This window comes from Spodoptera frugiperda, chromosome 29 (genome assembly GCF_023101765.2).
Source record: "Spodoptera frugiperda isolate SF20-4 chromosome 29, AGI-APGP_CSIRO_Sfru_2.0, whole genome shotgun sequence".
Lineage (NCBI taxonomy): Eukaryota > Metazoa > Arthropoda > Insecta > Lepidoptera > Noctuidae > Spodoptera > Spodoptera frugiperda.
The window spans coordinates 2,400,653-2,421,685 of NC_064240.1; the positions used below are offsets into that span (position 1 = coordinate 2,400,653).

Here is a 21,033-nt window from a genome sequence, read left to right on the forward strand (position 1 = left end):
AACTCTTATGTTGATTTTTGACCATCTACAATGATGTTTTTTTTTAATTGGTAATGCGTCAGCGTATGGTCACTGTATCTCCTGATGGTAAAGCGATGATTTAGAAACGTTTGCAAAAATATAAATATGTTATTATCCTGATATGTTCTTAATCTTTGTTAAATCCAGTTTATAGCTGGTTATTTTTCTAAGTTTGCTGGTAATAATTAAAACCTATTTACATAAAACATAACCGTGATTTTTATATTAAACTATTATTTATAAATTATTATTTATTCATTATTTGTTTTAAACTATTATTACAAGATATTCTTTGGATTTCAGCGTAGTAAAACTATTATCATTTGAATTATAATGGCGATTTTAAAATCCTTTAATTTTATTGTGAGTTAATAATTGTGCAAAAAGCCACGACAAGTGAGTTTTACGCCATGATATATTACAATTAATAAATAAATATACAAAATAGATAAAAATATCTTATATTATTTTTAAATGAAGATAAAAATAATATATTATATTATATTTAAGTAAATGAATAAATAATGTGTAAATTATACAAAAGAATATATATTACATAATTATGTGTTTATAGAAAAGTATGTGTAGATTATATTAATACGATAGAATTAAAAATAAATTATTCATAAAACATTAATTATAAATTAGATTTAGAATTTCAATTTAAACTTAGGAAACTTTATAAATTAGTAGATAAAGATTAAGGGCTGGGTGTGATATGCATGGGATAATGCAATCATGCATGGGGTAACATTGAAGACTGTGCTTGCAAAATGCACACAACAGTATTTTTTTACATTTCAAAGACATTTAACAAACCTTCCATCATGTGGTCCATAGATTTGTCTAGAAATATTTGTAATATTCACAGTAAATTTATAAAAAAAAAATAACAATTTCATTGCCAAAATGGTATCCAGGTATTCAAGGTTGTTTATGCATACCCATGTTCGCCTGCTACAAAAAATATATTTAGTCAATTACGACTTCAATATTATTTAAAAATAGAACATATTTGGCAGTGCAGATAATTACTGTTTTTTCAAAAAACTATTCTTAGTCAGTCAGCTCAGTTTTATAGTATCAGTTATTATTAAAAATCTAATCTCACTGAGACTTACTGACCAATCAGGCACTATAATGCTATTTTTGCACCATAATTGGCCAGTATTATAAGATTCTAAAAGCAAAAAGTTCTTATTAACTTATAGTATATCTCACATTAAAAGCTGGGAAAGCAGAGGTATATTACAAAGCATTTCTAATTTCAAAAATTAAAACTTTTCAAAGAAGTAAGAAATCATAAATACTTGATAGTTATGAAAAAGAAAATGCCAATAATTAGAAATGAAATGAAAGAAGTAATTTAGATATTTGTAATGAAGATATTTATAGGAAATGCCTAGATTATATTATGTTGAGTAAGATTTAACTTACCGCGTGCGACAGTTCAAGGCTCTAAGCGCTGTTCTGGCTCCGTCGCTGCTGGCGTACTGTAACGCATACATACCGACACGTGTCACTCAATTATATATACATACATTTATATCACCGATGCTCGCTATTTTAGTCATAATGTTCATCGAATTAAGGGGCATTTTCGTTTACATTTTATAAGACGAAAAATAATTTTCATTTATAGTACTATTTTCATGAATACTCATTTCACAGAAAGTGAATGACCAACATTAGATCTCGAAGAAGCTTGTAATCAGTTATATTCTCAATAACAAATCTAAATGTTCCATTTGTATCAAATCAAGGAGTCTTGAACTCAAAGCAGTAATCCAAGGTATTTTTAGCCCACTCGAGCGGCCATTTTCATATAGCGAACATCGGCAATCGTGAGGTACATTTAGAAATAAATCATAACAAAGGATAGACATATATTAACAATCAATCGTTTCAATCAACTTCATAACACAAATACACAGTAGAAAATTCATATCCATGCTCATCATAGTCTTGTTCATGAATTTTAGTATCAGAACATTCCGCAAACAGTCAGTTAGTAGTCACAACCATGCGTGTCATTGAGTTGAGGAAAATATTTCTTTTATGGTTCTAGTTAATAGGTGTAACAAACGTTTATGACTATCCTGTCGCAGCTGGGACCCCATAGCTCGACGCAGGCTCACTAAGCGATAAAATCCTTATTAGCTAAGCCTTTGCGCTGTAAAAACCGTTATTTCCCGAAAAACAGCACGGCACTATCGTATCGGCCAGTTACATTCGCGCCAAAACAGATGACATTTTACCAATTTTATGCGGCCATTTCTATATATTATCGGTCTGTTCTACGTTCCCCTCACTGCTAGAAATTAAATTGTTAACTGTTAAAGTTTGTCATAGAAAACACATTAAATATATTAGTTTTGTTTTATCGTCGAGATTTTAAAGGAAATTGTTTAAAAGAAAATAAAGTAGACAGTATTATTTATCAGTTATAAAGAGTTTTCAGAATGTTAAGTCTATAAATACGGCATTTATGACATTATTGGGCGTCATCAATGTCATACTCGACTAGGTATCGTAGTGCAGTTTTATAAAACTTGTATCAATTATTCAGATTGACAAAAATATTATCTGAATTTATAAACCTCTCTTGGATTCCTTGATATTTATAGAAATTGTATTCATTGTATTTTATCATACTTTACTGTACATTTCACTACTTTATTATTACTTTGAAATAGTGAAACTCATAAATGACAAGAGAGCGTTCGTCCCATAAAACTGCACGTGGTGTGTGTGTGTAAGTGTTCACTCAACAGCCTTGTAAATAGAAGCTGTAACAAAAGCGTAGTGTTGTTAATGCCGTGCCAACAATGTACCGTGGGCCTGACCTCCTGCCTATTGGCTACGCGCGCCCTTTGCCAGTTGGTTAAAGAATCTGAACTGAAGTCGCAGCGTTAGGTCTTTCCGTACTGGAATGGAACAACATATTTCTCATCTACTGTCTCATACATGTGTCTTCTGTCTGTCGCACATGTGAATTTGAACAATTTTACAATCTATGAATTCTGGAAATGATACGTGATGGACTTCACAATGTCAGACATCAATTATTGTTACATATAGAACATAAACATTCATGTGTATGTCTGATGAACACAGACATGCAACTTTTATGGTTAGAAGTCAGGCTATTCTGAGTGTACACAGAGATGCGAGGCTGTTCTATAAACGCAGTCGTTCGTAGACTTCTGAGCCAAGCATATCTATGCACGTCAGATATTGTAGTACCTTTCTTCTGTATGACAGTTGTATTTGCTAAGAAATGTATATTGTTCGAATTCACATAAACACTGTTTGGTGTAAAATCTACAAAAATATAGTGGGGGGTAAGGGGGGGCACGCGTGTGTTGTGAGTTGCATTGAGTCGCGGCTACTCACGAGTGCGGGTTGGGGTTAACGTCAGGCGGGGTCGCCTTCACGAAGCGCTCCTCCTCGCCCGGACTGAGACTGAGCGCGTCTGAGCTCTCTTCCACCTTGCCTTCAGGGGCCACTGGTACTGGCTCGCCTGCCAGGCGGTCTTCACTAGGCACCGGTTGCACATTATCGGTAGGTGCTACAGTTTCAGTCGTAACCGGTTCAACTGGTTGTGTATTCGTGACAGGCGTTTCTGGTTCCAATTTTCCATCGCCTATAGTGATGGAGGTGGGTCTGTCGTCGGGCTGCGCCTTAGTCTTCACAGTGAGGGAGGTCTCGACAGTCTCGGAGATGACGGGCTTGGGTTCCTCGGTGGTGGGAGTGAGTGCCTCGGCGCTGGGCGGCGTCATGTTGAAGAAGCTGGAGTCGATGCCGACGGCGGGCGGCGGGCCGCGCGGCCGCCGGGCGCTCAGGGACGCGCTCGCTTTCTTTAGCACTCGACAATCTGAGCGCCAGAATCGATCCCAATTATCGATGTTGCTTGTGTCCAACGGGTAATCGAATTATGACGGACATGTTAGTTCATTCACGTACGATACTGATCTTCATGACGGTGCATCACGTTTTAGTTAATTTGCTACTTGTATGCCAGTTAACACAAGATGATTGTCTTAGAAATAATCGACTGATTGCAATTATCATGAAATACATTGTCGTGATATCATTGTTTGAAACACTACGAATAGTCTTCTGGCCGCTGTATCCCAGACTCGCATTAGACACAAGCATATATTGTATATACAGGAAGTTCTTCATACGTGGTGTCCATGTATCAGCGGTTAATAAAGCTGAGGATGGGCAGTTGTGGCATAATGCGCCATACGAGCATATGTAGGGAATGTGTTACTGTCGATGTTGACCGCTACGTGTTCGCACTCAATCTCATTTACTATTTACATTACATTTAAATACTTGTGTGAAAACTTAAACGAAATACAACTAACAGTTATTTACGTACCCAGTTATAGTCATCATAAAACAAATAAATTACTTTGTTATTAAATAAAAATTTAACTATGCGCAAAAACCACGTAGTATATCAACAACAGACGTATATGTAGTATCGATGGAGGTTGTAACGAAATGTGAATGTTTACGCCAGTATCAGACATTGTGTGCCGGTGTACAATTGTACACAGTCCAGGCAAATCGTTACTATTTGCACAAGATCATTATTATACTTACTGTCAGTTTTATCATATGAGGAGATTGGACGGTTTGTTGAAAAGAAAACTTGACCAATCCCTAATATTTGTACGGTTAGACAATAATAATCTTATACATAAGTACAATGTCTGAACTATGCAAAAGTACATTTCAGAATGACAGTATGAGAGTATCGGTATGAATCGTATTACTTGCCGCTTCTTGCACGCTACAGTGAGCTTTAACGTGCAGACATAGAAGTGAGAGTTGTATTTTAAGTTATATGTCATTCGTGATCATAGCCAGTGACATGTTTGAACATATAGATGAGTATATTTATCATAGAGTACAATTATAAAGTAAAGAACCTGTAATAAAACTGTTTAATATTCATCGATTGAAATAGAGATGAGCATATTTTGTTGTAAAAATAATTTTTTAGATAAATAGAGGTGCAGAGACGATTGGCATAAGTCAATTCAACAGTAGATATTGTCAAAATGAGTCTTTGATATAGTTTGTCGGTAAAGTAAATCGTCTTTGCATTAATTATGGATCACTTACTATACAGACACTCGATTAATTCATCGTTTTACTTGCACATATACGCACAACGCTCAATTTGTACCGTATTACCTCATTATCTGTGTGAATGATAGAAATTATAAAATTAATTTAGTCCTAATATTTAGTAGCACTTGCGCAAAACACATTTGCGCGATTGCTACTGCGCAAAACGTTTGCGCAACTAATTATTTCTTTTTGCGCATTTAGTACGAAACCCGATTAATTTTAACCGAGTTACCGTTGAGCATATAGCGCGTATATGAGTGTAAGTGGCGACGATATAACCAAGTGTGAGTACAGTAAGCGATCATAACACAGTGTATAGAACTCACTTCTGTCGATGTTCCTCTGCAGATGGCTGGCGATCCTGTGTCGTGCGTCGCTGTACTCGAGGTGCAGGCCCAGTCGCAGCAGCGTGGGGTTCTGCTCCACCAGAGACGTTATCTCCATCTCTATCTTGTTACCCAACACTTGCGACCGCTGGAACGTTACACATGTTTATTTAGATGATTGTTAACCACGTTGATGTAGTTGGGACGAATAAACTGATAGAGAACTTTTTATTTCTGTCAAGTTTAATAATACTATTGAATTTTATTTAAAGAGCGCTATAATGCGCATTGATATAGTGTGAACGTTTTTTATACAAGAAAAATGTTAGTTTCTCACATAATTTATTTTTAATTGCGCAAACATATTTTCACCTAAACTATAGTAATAACTAACACTGCTTGCGCTAATTTGTGCTCACTTGCGCAAAATTATCTTAACATGCGCTAAATGTAAAAAGCACGGTAGATTTATTTACCACACGTATGACCTTTTAAAAACGTCATTGCGTCACCAGTCATTGACGTTAGCGAAGGATTTTCAATGGTTCCATTGACACAAATTTAATATATTATTATGCTATTGCCACAAATGTGTAACCTACCTGGTTGGAGGCGCGGAACTCCTCGACGGCGTGTGTATCGAGCAGGGCCCGCACGAGTTCGAGCAGCGCGGGCGGCGAGATGAAGTTGGTCTCGACGTTGACGACGCGCAGCGCGGAGTTGACGCGCAGCGCGTCGGCCAGCAGCGCGGCGCCGCGGTCGTTCAGCCCCACGTTCACCAGCGACAACACCTCCAGCGACGTGTTGCTCTTCAAACCCTCGAACAACTTCTCGAACTTCTCCTCGCTTATGTTCTGTACGCAAACATAATATTTATTCAGATTATCTATAGCTTTCAAATACACTATCATTAACTCCAAAAAAGTACCTAATGAAAAGCTGAACAAAGGCAAGATTTTAAAACTACAATTAGAATCATCTCCTAATAAATCAGTGATAATAATAATATGTAGATGTCAGTAGAAATGTTTTAATTCAACTATGCTAACCATCTTAGATAATAATTAGCATTTAACATACAACTAAGATATGTTCTCACCTTAATATTATTCCAATTGAGATCAGTGAGCTTCTGGTCATTCTGTTGCACCCGCTTGATGGTCTCGTCGGGGTCCGTGTCGTTGGGAGGGTCCATGGGGTACACCTGCAATTACCATACGTAGAACATTAATACTCAAGTTGCTCATACAAATGATTTAGTAAATATCCCAAATATAATATCTTAATTTCAAGTGTAAGAAACTTGTAATTTGTTTGATGTTTCAATTACGGCTGTGCTTAGAATTGCACGCCTAGTCATATATTAATATTTATTTGCTAAAATGCACACTAAGTCGAAATTCATCAATCTTATGATGTGTATGTTACCTTGGGTTTGGTGGCTTTAGTGATGCCGTCCCAGCCGAGACCAACAGGTTGTCCCTTGTTCAGCAGAGACGCGTGGTACTGATCCTGGTTCATCATCGAGTGGAAGCCGAGGATAGCTGGAATGTTATGTTACTTGGTTAACATACTGTTTATATACTTTATAGAATATCATTTATGATGTGAATTCTTTATTACATTCAATAATCAGCATTATACATTAAACACAGTCTGGTAAAATAAAGGTACAGATTATTTTGAGAAAGCTTACTCTACAAACTAAAATAGAAAATGGAAGTCCAGAATGATTAGTTAGCATCATTATGTAACTAGAATACACTCATTTCTGAATGTAAATAAAAAAGCGAGAATGCATTTCATGTATTTTCGAAAACCATTAATTTTTCTTTTACACATGACCACAACAATACGTATTTCTGTCAGTGACAACATACATCAACGTCATATTTCGACATCGAAATTTTAAAATAAACTAATGACTAGCAAAACGCATATTACAAAGAAACGCAATACATAATTCTTTCATCAAATTCCAGACACGAGTCAATTCTCAAGAATGAATTATATAATTTTCATACAAAGCTAAAAATGTTTTATAGACAAAGACTACATAATGTTCAAGACTTCGGATATTGTTCGCGTTGCAATGAACTCGAGACAAAGCTGGACGGTCGCCAGGGTAATATGACGGTGCCTTTTGTCATTACAAGAGAAAATTTCCTGATTTCAAGTCATCGTAAATAATAAAATGTGTCGTAAGCCCTCGTTTGTTCTGATGGTAACCGTGTCAGTCGCTGGCTAGGTATACAACTGGATTACGATATGTGGTACTGGGTTATCTGAGCAAACAACTACGCTCCTGCCAAAATTCTTTGCACTAAGCTCTGTATGTTTTCTAACAATATTAGAACGGATCTCCATTGACGCGTATCTAGTATTCAAAATAGTATTGCAACATTGAGTATTCATGAGTTATGCAGTCCAGTACACGTCAATCATTACAGTGTGACTGCAAAAATCAATCTTACTGCTTACAGAATAAAGACGAAAAGACGACAGACTATCATCGACTGGCAAAATCCTTATAATTATTTAAATTACTGAGATTGTTGCATAAAACAAACAAACACTGCATAATTTATCATCATACTTGCGCTAAGATTAGCGCAACATGTTTGCGCATCACAAATATTTTGCGCAAGTCACTATTTATAAGAAGAGAGGATGTGAAGGACATACCAGCGAGGTCAATGATCTCCTCTTGCGAGGCATCAGTGAGGGCCTGCTCGTACTCGTCTCCGAGGTCGATGGAGATCTGTTCATCCGCGTCGCGCACCTTCTCGGGCGCTGGGGGCGGGATCCACTGGAAATGAGAACAAAAGTCATTATAGAACATGTTATATTGAAGTAGCTAGGTACTATTTGAATACAAGAAAGGTTGTGTTAATGTTAAAATGACTGTAGGATTCTAATAGTAGTCAAGTTTACTGTTTACAGCACAACACAGAACTAGTTATTTTTTAAACAGCTGTCTCGTTTGTTCAAATATACACCAAGTTGTAAGCAGTGCATCCCTAAATCCTTAAACGGTTACCAAACAACACTAAGCCTAACTAAATTCATTTGAGAGACTTCATAAGTAAGTAGAGTAATTAGTTTAACAACATAACTTTATAATAAAAATAATCGTAGTAATAATATAGAATGTGTTCATATAAATAATTAGTCGAGTGATTATACACTTATCAGTTTGTAAACAAACCTTCAGTTATGAGGACTAAGCTACGTGTGGTTTGTAGGTGCCGCCTATCAACAGTAGCATGACTCATACAATAAATTAATATTTAATTTAATAACTATCTGTGCCAGTTAATGTTGTGTAGCAATAGTACAGGTGCATTATCAAGTGCCATGTAAATAGGAGCCAAGGATATTTATCAAATTGTAGGACAATACATGTATTATTATTAACCTCTTGTTTGCCGGTATATGAGACACAATAGAAAACATATTGTGTTTAGTGTAGATCTGCGTTCGCGTTAATTATAATTTGTATATAAAGAAACACAGATAGGTACATTAAAATATTCCATAGGAACTACCACATTTAAGACTGACTGCCAGTAAAATTCACCAGTTATTTTTGCCCATTAGCGTTTAATGTGTTAACGAAAATTCTAGTTTTTAAAACAAACTACAATTAAAATACTGGCAGCTTACAATATTGGGTTTATTTTCGGGTGTTCCTAGTAATTAAGCTTCTTAATATCTGAAAGGCTCTACATTAACCTTTCGTCTTGGGTATATGAGACAACAATAGAATACAGATTGTGTCTCGCACTGTTCAGTGTTTCAGCATAGGATGGTTTAAGTTATCCACTAATTTAGATTGTCAAATATGAGTTATAACTATAGAAAAAACACTATACCAACCTTCTTTCCTCGTACAACACCAGCAACATAAGGCTTGATCTCCGGCCGGTCTGGTGTCTCCAGTGCTTGTTTGTTAATGTGTTCTATCAGCTTCTTGCGGTTCAGGGGCCCCGTGGGGTCCTTCTCGCAGTCATAGTTGTTACGTTGTGATGGTGGCAGGAAGTTGTCCTGGAATGAGTAGGTTTGGAATATAGAAAACTGTGCAATGCAAATCTACAGCTAACATTTTAAGCGTCCAGTTAAATATCAATGTGTGTCACCGTGCCCCTAGCGCACTGTTGTAAATCGAGAAAAATATATCTACACTAAATAAGGAGGAGCAATCGTGTAAATAGAACGAAAAAATCGCAAATATACGACATGAGCGGTGTAGACACGGAAATGCAATATAGACGGAAAAAGGGTTGACGGAGGTCAATGATGATCTACATAGTGTTCGACGTGTTAAGCATGTTATACTTTTTATTTTGTAGACTTGTGAACATCATTCTCAGCATAAAAGCCTCTGTTCAGAGAAGGAACCTTTGTAAGAGTAAGAGGACCTTATATATGTACAGTTTACCCTAAAATCCAATCAGCCAGCAGGTTAGCAGAAGTGTCACTAATTAAATTGATAATTAATTTACTAATGATCTTATGCATAGAAGACCTCAATTGATTGTATAAAAAACAGCTTTGTTATGCTATAGTTAAGGTACAAAGTATAAATTTAATGACATTGTCACACATAAAGAGAAACTAACACTGTGTTTAATTACTGACTCAGGTTGCAATCAATGGCAAGAGTGATATAACATCTATTATGGAGGCTATTGTAAGATTGTTTATTTTACTAACTCAGAATTATAACAATACACATGATTATATGTATCTTCTACTAGCTGATGCATGCGACTTCCCTCGCATGGATTATGGGCTTTGTAACTACCTACGAAATAAATTTTTTTTTGTAAATTAAAATAAAAGTAGCCTTGGTTACTACTCCTTAGTAATTAGCTACCTGCCAGTAAAAGTTCCGTCAAAATCGATCCAGCCATTTCAGAGATTAGCCGAAACAAACGGATAGACAGACAAATAGAACAAAAGTCTGACAAAAATAAAAAAAATGGTGTATATATATAGTAATTCAATATTACAAACAACATTTCAATTTTATTTAACTATTAGTGTAGATGTAGATTCTATTCTATTTGCTGCAAAGTGATCAACTATAAATAATATTAAATTGTAGTTAATTTGTATCATAAAATAACAATAAGATCCAGTTTTCCAAGGTTCTTTTAAATACACAGCTACTTATTATCTATTATTTTCATAAAAAAACAAGATAAGCTTCATTATTTTCCAATACAGGATAAAAAATAATCAGAAAATGATGACTGCACCCATATTATTTTGTATTAGATAAATGATTCATTGCCAATTCAATGGACAGGTAAATAGCTATTTAATGATATTTATTTATCAATTTTCTGATAGGAAAGCCGCCATATTAGGTTCATGATAAAATGTATAGGTTAATCAGTATTTAATAATGTGACTTTGGTACTGTATAAACCAATATTAATGTACTTTCAGTCACCTTGTTCTTAATTATTGGATTATGTTATTGCGGATACAAGTGTCATGAACATTTTGGTGGTTAATCTTTAGTTAATAAGGACATGATAGTTTAGCATGAATTATGTTATTTAAAATTTTGATCTTGCTTATAAATAACACCAAAAGTAAAAGTGTTTGCTGAATATGATACCTGGTCTAAATTTCAGACCTAATATACCTATTATAACAGATTTGTGACTTCATTTTCTAAAATAAAAGTAGCCTAAGTTACTCCTTAGTACATCAGCTACCTGCCAATAAAAGTCCTGTCAAAATCAGTCCAACCATTTCAGAGATTAGCCAGAACAAACAGACAGATAGATAGACAAAAATTGTAAAAAAATTGTTTCAGTATATTGTATGTATATTCATAGGCATGTAGTATAAAGCAGTTATATCAATATTACAAACTGACATGACAATTTTATTCATTACTCTAGATTTTAGATTTTTTTAATCCTCATGAATAGTGTGAACTCCAGTTTTTTTTCTGTTATAAGTAAATATAACAGGAAACTAGACTAATAATTAAAATTGGAGTGTCTTGTTGCACATTTTATGAACTGGCTATTAACAGTCTACTAAGCTCAAGATTTATAGACTTACTTCACATGAAGACAACTAAATTAACAGCAATTAGACCAGTTCTAATTGCGACTGAAACTACCAGACAATAACTACAATACAATAAAAATAGTAAAGCATACAAATTAGTTACACATATAGCACAATATCTAGTTTGTTATAATTTAAAAACTTAATTTACATATTCAAATGAATTTAATTTGAGACGAAAAGCAAGACCGATTGGTGTCTATGTAAAATAATAGCACTATTGTAATTTTTTGTATCATTAATTGCTAAGTAAATGGTTTCTATGACCCTATGTGGGTTAATTCAACCATTATGTGGTACATTACTTGAAGGTTATGGCTACCATTAGTACTTTTTAATGTGTTGTTGTTGAATTTAATTCATCAATTAATACTTAAGTGAAAGTTTGGAGTATAAATTAAATATTTATAAACATGTCATGTGAATGTGGAATTGTATGTTTGTAAACACACAACATGGGAGAAAATCCTTGTAGAGACTTAGTATTTTTTTTAAAGAAAAAATAAATAAAATTGGGACTTGTCCGAACCCAATAATTTTGAACAACTTTGTCAATGCATAATAGAAAACATTCCACATTACATGTAGCCATAATCAATTTTTCAAGGCAAACACTTTTGATAAAACCTCCAAGGTGAACTGTGAGAAGTCTATGGTTTAACAATGAACCGTGTAATTGTGTGAATGTTAGCAGCATTATCAAACATCTCATAGTATATGGCCTTCATATTCAATTGACTGGCTGGATGATGTGAGATGTGGGTAGAAAATATTACATGACAAACACACCTACATACTTCAGTTTTATTTATGTAGTACTGAATATCAGGATATTTACACAGGGGAGAAAATGTAGGCTTTGTTTTAACAGGTCTAGTAAATGTTGATTAAGGTCAATGACTTTTCTGATTAGATTTTAACTTTTATGTTACCAACTTCTTTGTTTGTCAATGAATCATATTATGTCTCTGTTTCATGAGATATTTTGTTAAAGACTAGATAATGTTGTATGAGGTAGGAAACTGACAGGGTGTCATGGTATGAGTGAGTAGTTGGGTTTGTACTTACATCTGGATCAACCTCCTTGGCCAGCATGGTGAGTTCTTCCTGCGACAGCTTGGCTAGCAGCTCGTCGACGTCCACCTCGTCGTAGGCGGACAGGTCTCGTCCGTAGAGGGTCGCAGGCGTCGTCATCGTCGTGGTTTTCGTCGATGACGATTTCTAAAAACACCGAAACACTTCTTTTACTAAACAATGTTTCACAATAATTTAGGTTACTTCTTAAACAAATACTGCACTATACAGTAACCCTGACCATTACTATCAATTAAGTTACGTAAGAAACACAATCAAATAGTGAAATTAAAGATAAAACATCAATATTTGACAAGACACTTTCGGCGTTCACCACACCCACAAATTAATTGAATGACGACATTTTTATCACTGTACACAGGTAGAATTTTAAATTAGAGTTTAATTTCTGAAATTGACACTATTTATATACTAAAATATAGCGTTTTCTTACATTTTATAGACAAATTAAAACTTTTCAGTAACAATGTTGCAAACAGCTAACGTCACAAGCGCCCTCTTCCAATGACAATTTTACACTAAAGAAGTTTAAGTTAGAGTGAGAGGGATATATGCAATTAACAAGCACACTTTGTTGAGGTCCGAAAGAGATGGAAAATAGTCAAGTGTGGTCATAGGGAAGGGAGTGATGGAAGGAGAAAATAAAACTTTTCGATTCGATACCGGTTTCTTATCAGACCGCTAAACACGGAATAACAAAAAGCAGTCAGTGAAAAAACCTTACTGTTAGTAGAGTATTTAGAGTTACAACAGCGATATTAAGTGCCTTACATACAGTAAATGATTTCTAGTTGCATTTAGAAAACCGATGCCTTTTCATAAATTAGCAAAACTAGCTATATCCCACCCTCGTTATTTGAACATCGCATGTAGTTTCGTACTGGGGTTGTTCAAATATTGATTTTTGAAATCGTATGTGCAACATAAGTTTAACTTGAAGTCATAACTTTTTATCCTAAAATGTTAGATATAGTATTTTTTATTGGTTGAGGACAGTTTTACTGTGTGATTTAGATATTGTTCTATGTGGAAATGCACAACTACCAACATTTTATTAAATGATGGTAGTTGTGCATTGAGTGCACGGTGGCTGGGCAACTGGCTGCTAGCGCAACGGGTAGCGGGTTCGATGACCCGCAAGGAGCAACTCTTTGTGTGATCCACAAATTGTTGTTTCGGGTCTGGGTGTCATGTGCATGTGAACTTGTATGTTTGTAAACGCACCCACGACACAGGAGAAAATCCTAGTGTGGGGCAACGTTTTTCAACAAAAAAATAAAAAAAAATGATGATTGTTTAATAGAACAGCTGCTTTTAAAAAGGAAGGATGCATGCATGATGATGGAGCAAGTCTAGCGTAGTAGAAGTTCATTTAAATATTAATTTAATTTATAGGCATTTTAAAGTAATAATAATGATGCACTCATAAATATCAAATATTTTTTGAATTGCCTAATGAAAAGTAACCTGCCTACTTTAGTTTAGGTAGTTGTTGCCAATTTAACTCTAGCGTAACTAGGCAATCATATTCAATGACACTCAACATGTCCCCATTGCACTGGAAATCGTTTATCATACTTTCAGGTGTAGTTATATAGGTAGGTGTACCTACTTAGCTAGTGTTAGGTGCATCACAGGTTATAAAGCGGTGTATCACACTCTTGCCTACCCACCTACACCTCATTCAAGAACAATTTTTACTATCAAATACCTACAAATGTTGACCGCACCAAAACCTTATCAAACAATACTTATTTGCAGTTCCATATCTCGTATGATGTAGGTACCTACACCACTAATGCGACCAAGTAGTTTCATGACGACTGCGCTAAATATATTCTCCACTATAATGGAATGATTACGTCACACAGTGTATGTACTCGCCACTCCAAGCCTATCCCACTAGTTATTGAACTCGCGACCTTTGTAATTATAGTTGTATATTGTGGCCACTGCATTATTATGTACATGGTGAACTGGTTGCGAGGTTTTGTATTATTTTGGTTATGCAACACACTAAATTGGACACTGATAATATCAAGGTTAGTTTATGCAAACAGTCCAATCGGCGCCTGCTCTGCCATCATCGATCGGTGCAAATTACTTCTGTCAACTATCTATCTATGTATCAAGAAGTGTTCCATCTTTGTCCTTCTTGTATCTGTTCGGATTATGAGATGCCAATTAAGATAAACGAAAAATTAAAGTTTTACAACGTTACATAGAATCAACTATAATACTAATCAGGGATAAGTATATGATAGACAACTGATAGCATTAATATTCCGTTTTAATAAGTATCTTATCTGAGATATTAAAAAGGGCCTAACCATACCACAACTCTACATACCTGCCAACTTTATTTTTTTACGACGCAATTAATCGGTAAACCAAATAGAACAAAAACAAGAATAACAATTAAAATCAGGACAAACTTGATTTTTTTTTATCATTAATAACCGGTACATCTTGTATTATTAATTCATGTATTTAACCATATACGCAGTACTTACAGGTTTAATAAGTGTAAATTAAAACATAAGTTGGTTTTAATAGCTATGCTAGCTAGGATGGTACATATTTATCGTCAAATAGATTACATAATACCGGTAAAACACCTTCATCACATCATTGTGGTCACGCTTGTTTAAATTAGATTGAAATGATTCATGCTCTGAATTTGTTTATCAATACACCAAAGGAACATTTCAAAGCCAAACATTGACTTTATATTTTGTATTAGAGTCACGAAACTGTCATTTGAAGATCTTGCAATAACTAAAGAATGTAGATACTCATAGATACATAAGCAGATAGGTAGATACTTAGACTTATATATTTTAGGGTTAAGGTCTTAAAAGTCACGCTTAAAAATAGAAAGGAATTGTGTTTTGTTATTAAACCATGCGTGGGCGCATTGCTAAAACATTCAACATCACGTTGTTAAAATATCATCAAAGATTGTTTCGAGGTCTTTTATTTTGAGACCAATAAATTAATTTATTGGCGATAACTACGTTGTTATTGATTGATTACACAATTAGATGGTGAATTGATTTAAAAGCGAGCAAAGATGACCGAAGTTACACGTTTTTAATGGAAATAGGCCTGCTATATAGGCTGATCATAATCTTAACTCTTCATCAAATCATAGGTTTTCTCTTCAGCTTTTATTACTTCAAGTTTATTCATGGATATGAATTTCTATCTATAATTATATTACAGGAAATTATAGACCTTGTTTATCCTCATCACTATCACGGATCACCCTTCACCGTCAGTAGAGGAGAGATTTTATAAACGCTAGAAACACACATGTAGTTATACACTCCAAGTATTATATATTGAGAATGTATAAATAGCTAAAAAATAAAAAGTAAGTAGATTGGTAAGGTTTTCGCTTTTCACCGCTAATTGCAAGATTTAACATATTTTTACAGTTTCGAAAGGCGTTACTATCAACATAGATCGTTCTAAAAACAATAGAGCCATTGTAAGCGTTTATTCTGAGCCGTTACTAAGCGTACTACTCGTACAGTGCAATTAGCGGCGTTTGTTAGATATTTCTTATTAATTGTAAAAAAAAAACTAAGGAGACTATGTAATCGGTGGGAATATTTTGTATAGCCTCATTTAATTCAGAATTTTTAAGAAGAGTGTACCGTGTAGGATGTATGTAATCTGGATACAACTTTACTATGATATCTATGAAATAAGGACAGGTACGCCTTAACGGTAGTTTTAAACTAAATCATTACGCAGGAAGACAGTCTGTGTAGTGATTGATCTCAATCGATAAACGTTTGTTCCTGTTGACCACGCGACGCTGCCGACCGCTGGCGTCACGCCAGTCCGCTATAATTGGTGGTCGCCACACCAGAGACAAGCGGTATTCTTAGCAACCCATTCGGCCACTGGCCTTCCAACTGATACAAATGTTATTCCCATGAAAAAACAAATAATAATTTCGTTGGAATTTGCACTTGACCTAGTACTGGACAGGGATGTCTCGAACAATGCATCAATACGTAGTCTTAGTTAAACATTGAAAATTCAGGTGAATAACCTTTTTGGTCTTGAAAAATAAAAACGAAAAATAATGACGGATTTCGAATTTACTGTCAAGTTACTGTCAAGTAGGAATTTATGAATCATGTTTACCAATAAGAAAATAAATAATTGAAATAAATCTAAATGGAGAGATTACCGTATGGGCCTCCATACCCGGTGTCTCCACTGATAAGGGCTGCTAGGTATATCTTACTTTTTGCTGGCATTATGCACGGCGCAAGGAAACAACGTAAATATGCAGCTAAAGAAGCAAAATGGCGCGAAGAAGAAGCTAAACGGAAGGTAATTCGTGATAGGGAAAATGCAATTTTGAAAGCCAAAATTGCTCAAGAAGAGAAGGAAACCATGAGACTTTTGGAATCGGGACAATTATTTGACCCTCCTCCGAAGAAGTAACCTTGTCCTTGTGATGATCGCGAATAAAGTAACTATTAATTATTTGAAATCTCTTAATATATAATAATTTAAAATTGAATGTTAATTAATGTACCTATGTGTATATCTTAACAAACCATTCCATTGATTATTTCTTGAAGAGGAAGGCACAAGCATACAAATGTACAGTAGCAAATATAATAATATGCAGGGTTTGAGCCTATTACCAAATGACCAACAATGCACTTGTAATTTCTCTGGTGTTGAGACTGTCTATCAGCGGTGCTGATTGCTTTGCTACCCATCAGGTGATCCATTAGTTCGTTTGCGACCTATTAATTATTCAATAGCATATTAAGACCATTCAACCAATTAAACTAGCTCTATTGAACAGAATTCAGAAAAAAATATACTTCGATTTCACAATACAACAATAAAAATGTTTCGATTCTCCTATCCACATAATTAACGGTGTAACGCAAATGACTTTCCATGGCGCGAAAGTTTAAGAAAAGCTGTTATCTCTAGTTTTCACCGATGTACACCACATTCGCGCCATTGTAACACCACGTGTTGGGTGTGTTTAACATTCACACAAGATTGCAACACTTTCTACGGATGTCAGTGCTGTGATAGACAAGAAAACGAGTTTGTCTTTTTACGAGACAAATAGTATCGCATGAGCACACGTGTAGCAGTGACAATATTTTTTTTTATCTCTTTTATGAGCACGCTTGGATTCTTTACAGCGTTTCACCTGATGATTTAGACAAGGAAATGTTTTGTATCTAAAGATAAAGAATCAAATTCAAATAGGTATGATGAAAAACCTCGTAAACAAAATAGGTTAACTTCCTGTTTTCTGGAAAACAGCAATATTGTTTTGTTTTGCAAACAAGTGTAGGAGGGTAAGCTAACCCTGTTCTTTCCGGTAAATACAGATCGCAAATAGCTCTTCATTTACCGGTTGTTGTCGCAGTGTTACCGGTTCTAGTGCGTCCATTCATTTTACATTCAGTGAAAGTTTTTTTTTTATTGAGCTTAATGGCTAAGGATCCTTTTGACTGATGCACGTGGTTAGCATTTAAATGCATGTTAATATTTGATGAGTAAACTATTAATAAATATGAGTGCTAACAGTCCAAACGTACGGTTTATAATATAAATATTTTAACGACAGCTAGAGATTTTCCTTTACCAATGAAAATGCTCATGATAATGACTCATCATTTCAAGTCAGCTTCTCCCACCCCGAAAACCCAGGTTTACTTACCAAACAACAAATAACTGTACCCTAATAAGGACCAACATCCTGTCTCACACAGCATCTCAATCGGAAATTATGCTCGTGGAATATGCAATGGATTTGTATCTCTTTATGGATCGACACGTACGCCATGCTTGTTCCATGGAGTACAATGCGCCATACAAATGAGCGATTCCTCGCTCCTCGCATTCACCATTTTACTTAATAGTCAAAGAAGTTACTACCAGCATAAATGAAAGGTAAGGAGTTTGAAACGATTTATTAAATCACTCTTTCCTTCAAAAACGTATTACTTTTTAATCAAAAGTAACCGGGTCGGACTGCAAATGTAAATTGTCGCCATTCAGGCGTCAGTAAAAAGTGGTATGATGATTGTAATAGGAGCAATACTGACACAAAAGATGGTATCTTTAAAATATTACTTATATAACAATAATCGTCACGCTCAGATGAACCTGATTGCATTGTCAAGCCTCTGGAAAAAGTATAATGACGCCATTTTTCCTGCTGTTACTGAGCTTGTTTGACAGCCTACGATGGAAATTCAAGAAACAGAGCTCATTAGTGCTATATCGCAATATCGATCGGGTAGGCTGAGCCCACATGGACACGCGATTGCGTTTTCCTATTACCTAACTGCCGCAATTCGTGCATGAAGTTTTTACACAGAACCACACATGTAGATACTTAGATGATTATTTCTTCTTATTTTTGCCTTAGCTGGTAGTGTTCTAATGATTTTAGTTTTTAATATATTCAATGATTGCGTAGAAACTTTTACAATACGAAATATCTGGCGAAATCAGTGTGTAAAACAATAAATATTCAAATGGTATTTAAAATCTAGAATGGCACCAAGGATTACTAAATGTCATTATTATAAGCACTAGACCTTGTATTTTGCATTGTAAATTGCGATACTAAACGTTTTCTCATCAGTTTCCTCTTCACTTTATATGGAGTATTGTTGAATAATATTTATAAAATAATCTCATATGTAAGTATACACGATGCAAACATAAAACCACATTTTCCGAATGCGATATACATTATTCACAATCCGATTTTATTACCTATTAAAATATTTTCGGTTTTAATTTAACAATTTAGGTCAACACTATTTACGGTTCGCGACCTATGACCATTGGCTGATGACCAACCAATTAAATCGAACTACAGATAATAATAAATTGTAAGGTGCTCAAGTTAGAAATTAAATGGGATAAAGACGATAAAGTTTACTTTCTTGAAGTTTTAAGAGTCAGTAGGTAAGCTACCATTATTTATATTATTACTTATTCATTCCCCTCTAGTTTCCGCTTCGATGCGTAACAGGCAGGAAACTGAGTTACCTAGCAGATAAAAAAGCGAGCTACTGGCGTAGATGTAACTTTTAATAATTGTAATGGGTCAAAATAACTGTATTTTAGAATATAACTGCTTAGTGTATTATGCACCTACATACATATATGTATATGTACTAGGTATCTACCTAGTACTTAAAAGGTATCTACCTAGGTACATTAAGATTGTTTGCTTTTAAATTGCGACAGGGTTATTAAAACGAGTCGGCCTGCGTGCAATGATTAACTCATAAAATGAGAATAATTATTAGGTATTCTGCTTATTACTTATAGATAAACCTGTTTAACCTACTGGAAAGCTATTACTAACTAATTATCTTACTACCGTACTCGGAGACATTTGATGATTACTTTAACTATTCCTTTGTAACGATTTTGTTCCGAAAACAATTGCTAAGGACTGGGTCCATTATGTGAATTCGGCGGTTACCAAATGATATAAAGAAATTCTGAGCTTGAATCATTTTATTTTGGAAGTAAATCAGTTTTTGCATGTCTGCAGTTTAGTGGGCTGCAGATATTTATAATTCCCGTTAGGGATAGAAGTGTATCTTACTTCTCGATTTGGCCTGCCGCTGCCATATTTGTATGCACTCGCTGACTCGCTCGACTCGTTCGCTTTAGTTTGGTTTCTCTCTTTTTGCTTGCTCACGAAAGTTCCTTTTTAGATATTGCTTCTGTCTGGGAGTTCTATCTCAGATTGTAGTTGGTATTTATAGTACTTACTTGATAGGTATTTTCATAATTTTTTGTATCATTTAAGAGTTGCACAAAAAATTTAGACACTGTTTCTCAGTCATAACTGTATGTAAGTAAAACAAACGAGATGTAATGGATACTATGAATTTTGTTAAACGTTTACTTACTTAGAAACTTTAATATTATGCTGTTTGGTTGGTGCCTATGCTAAGTACCTACTTACCAAAGGTTAAACCTTAGTAATGTTGATTAGCTGGATATCTTCGTCTGTATTGTTTTTTGTTTTATGATAAAATATACCTTTATACCTACTTCTAAATTCCAACCTACGTTAAAATTCAGTAGGCTCCATACCAAATACAATTTGATTGAGAGCAGCGAGTGGGCGGCACGCGACGTTTTGTAAACCTGCAATTTTTTGCATGACCAACTTGACGTCCCGTTACTTGCAACCGGTTCGGTTCCAGTCCATGCCCATTATTTGCAGCTTTTTGCACTCGAGAAAATATGTCACAAAAAGAAATTAGCTTAACGGAACCCTGCTAGTGACTGCTGCATTATTGCCTAT

The 21,033-nt window shown here is 34.9% G+C and overlaps 1 protein-coding gene across 11 annotated transcripts in view; it reads right to left on the bottom strand.

Annotated features, from left to right (window-relative positions):
* Window positions 1–21,033, bottom strand: part of LOC118281560 (tropomodulin-1) — a 69,947-nt gene that overhangs the window by 1,912 nt on the left and 47,002 nt on the right. For 2 of the 11 annotated variants that reach the window (XR_007707406.1, XR_007707403.1), the window contains exons 2-10: window positions 12,663–12,815; window positions 9,378–9,545; window positions 8,184–8,307; window positions 6,927–7,042; window positions 6,598–6,702; window positions 6,101–6,352; window positions 5,499–5,646; window positions 2,868–2,948; window positions 1,459–1,514 (exon numbers count right to left, since the gene is read on the bottom strand). Coding sequence is in view for 5 of the 11 variants with exons in the window: in XM_050706416.1 (XP_050562373.1) it covers window positions 1,472–1,514; window positions 3,418–3,898; window positions 5,499–5,646; window positions 6,101–6,352; window positions 6,598–6,702; window positions 6,927–7,042; window positions 8,184–8,307; window positions 9,378–9,545; window positions 12,663–12,815 (1,590 nt within the window). In the remaining 6 variants the exon portion in view is untranslated. Of the gene's footprint in view, window positions 1–1,458; window positions 1,515–2,279; window positions 2,336–2,867; window positions 2,949–3,417; window positions 3,899–5,498; window positions 5,647–6,100; window positions 6,353–6,597; window positions 6,703–6,926; window positions 7,043–8,183; window positions 8,308–9,377; window positions 9,546–12,662; window positions 12,816–13,122; window positions 13,281–21,033 lie in introns of those variants that run through there. The other 9 variants (XM_050706416.1, XM_035602146.2, XM_050706420.1 and 6 more) reach the window with 7 other exon arrangements.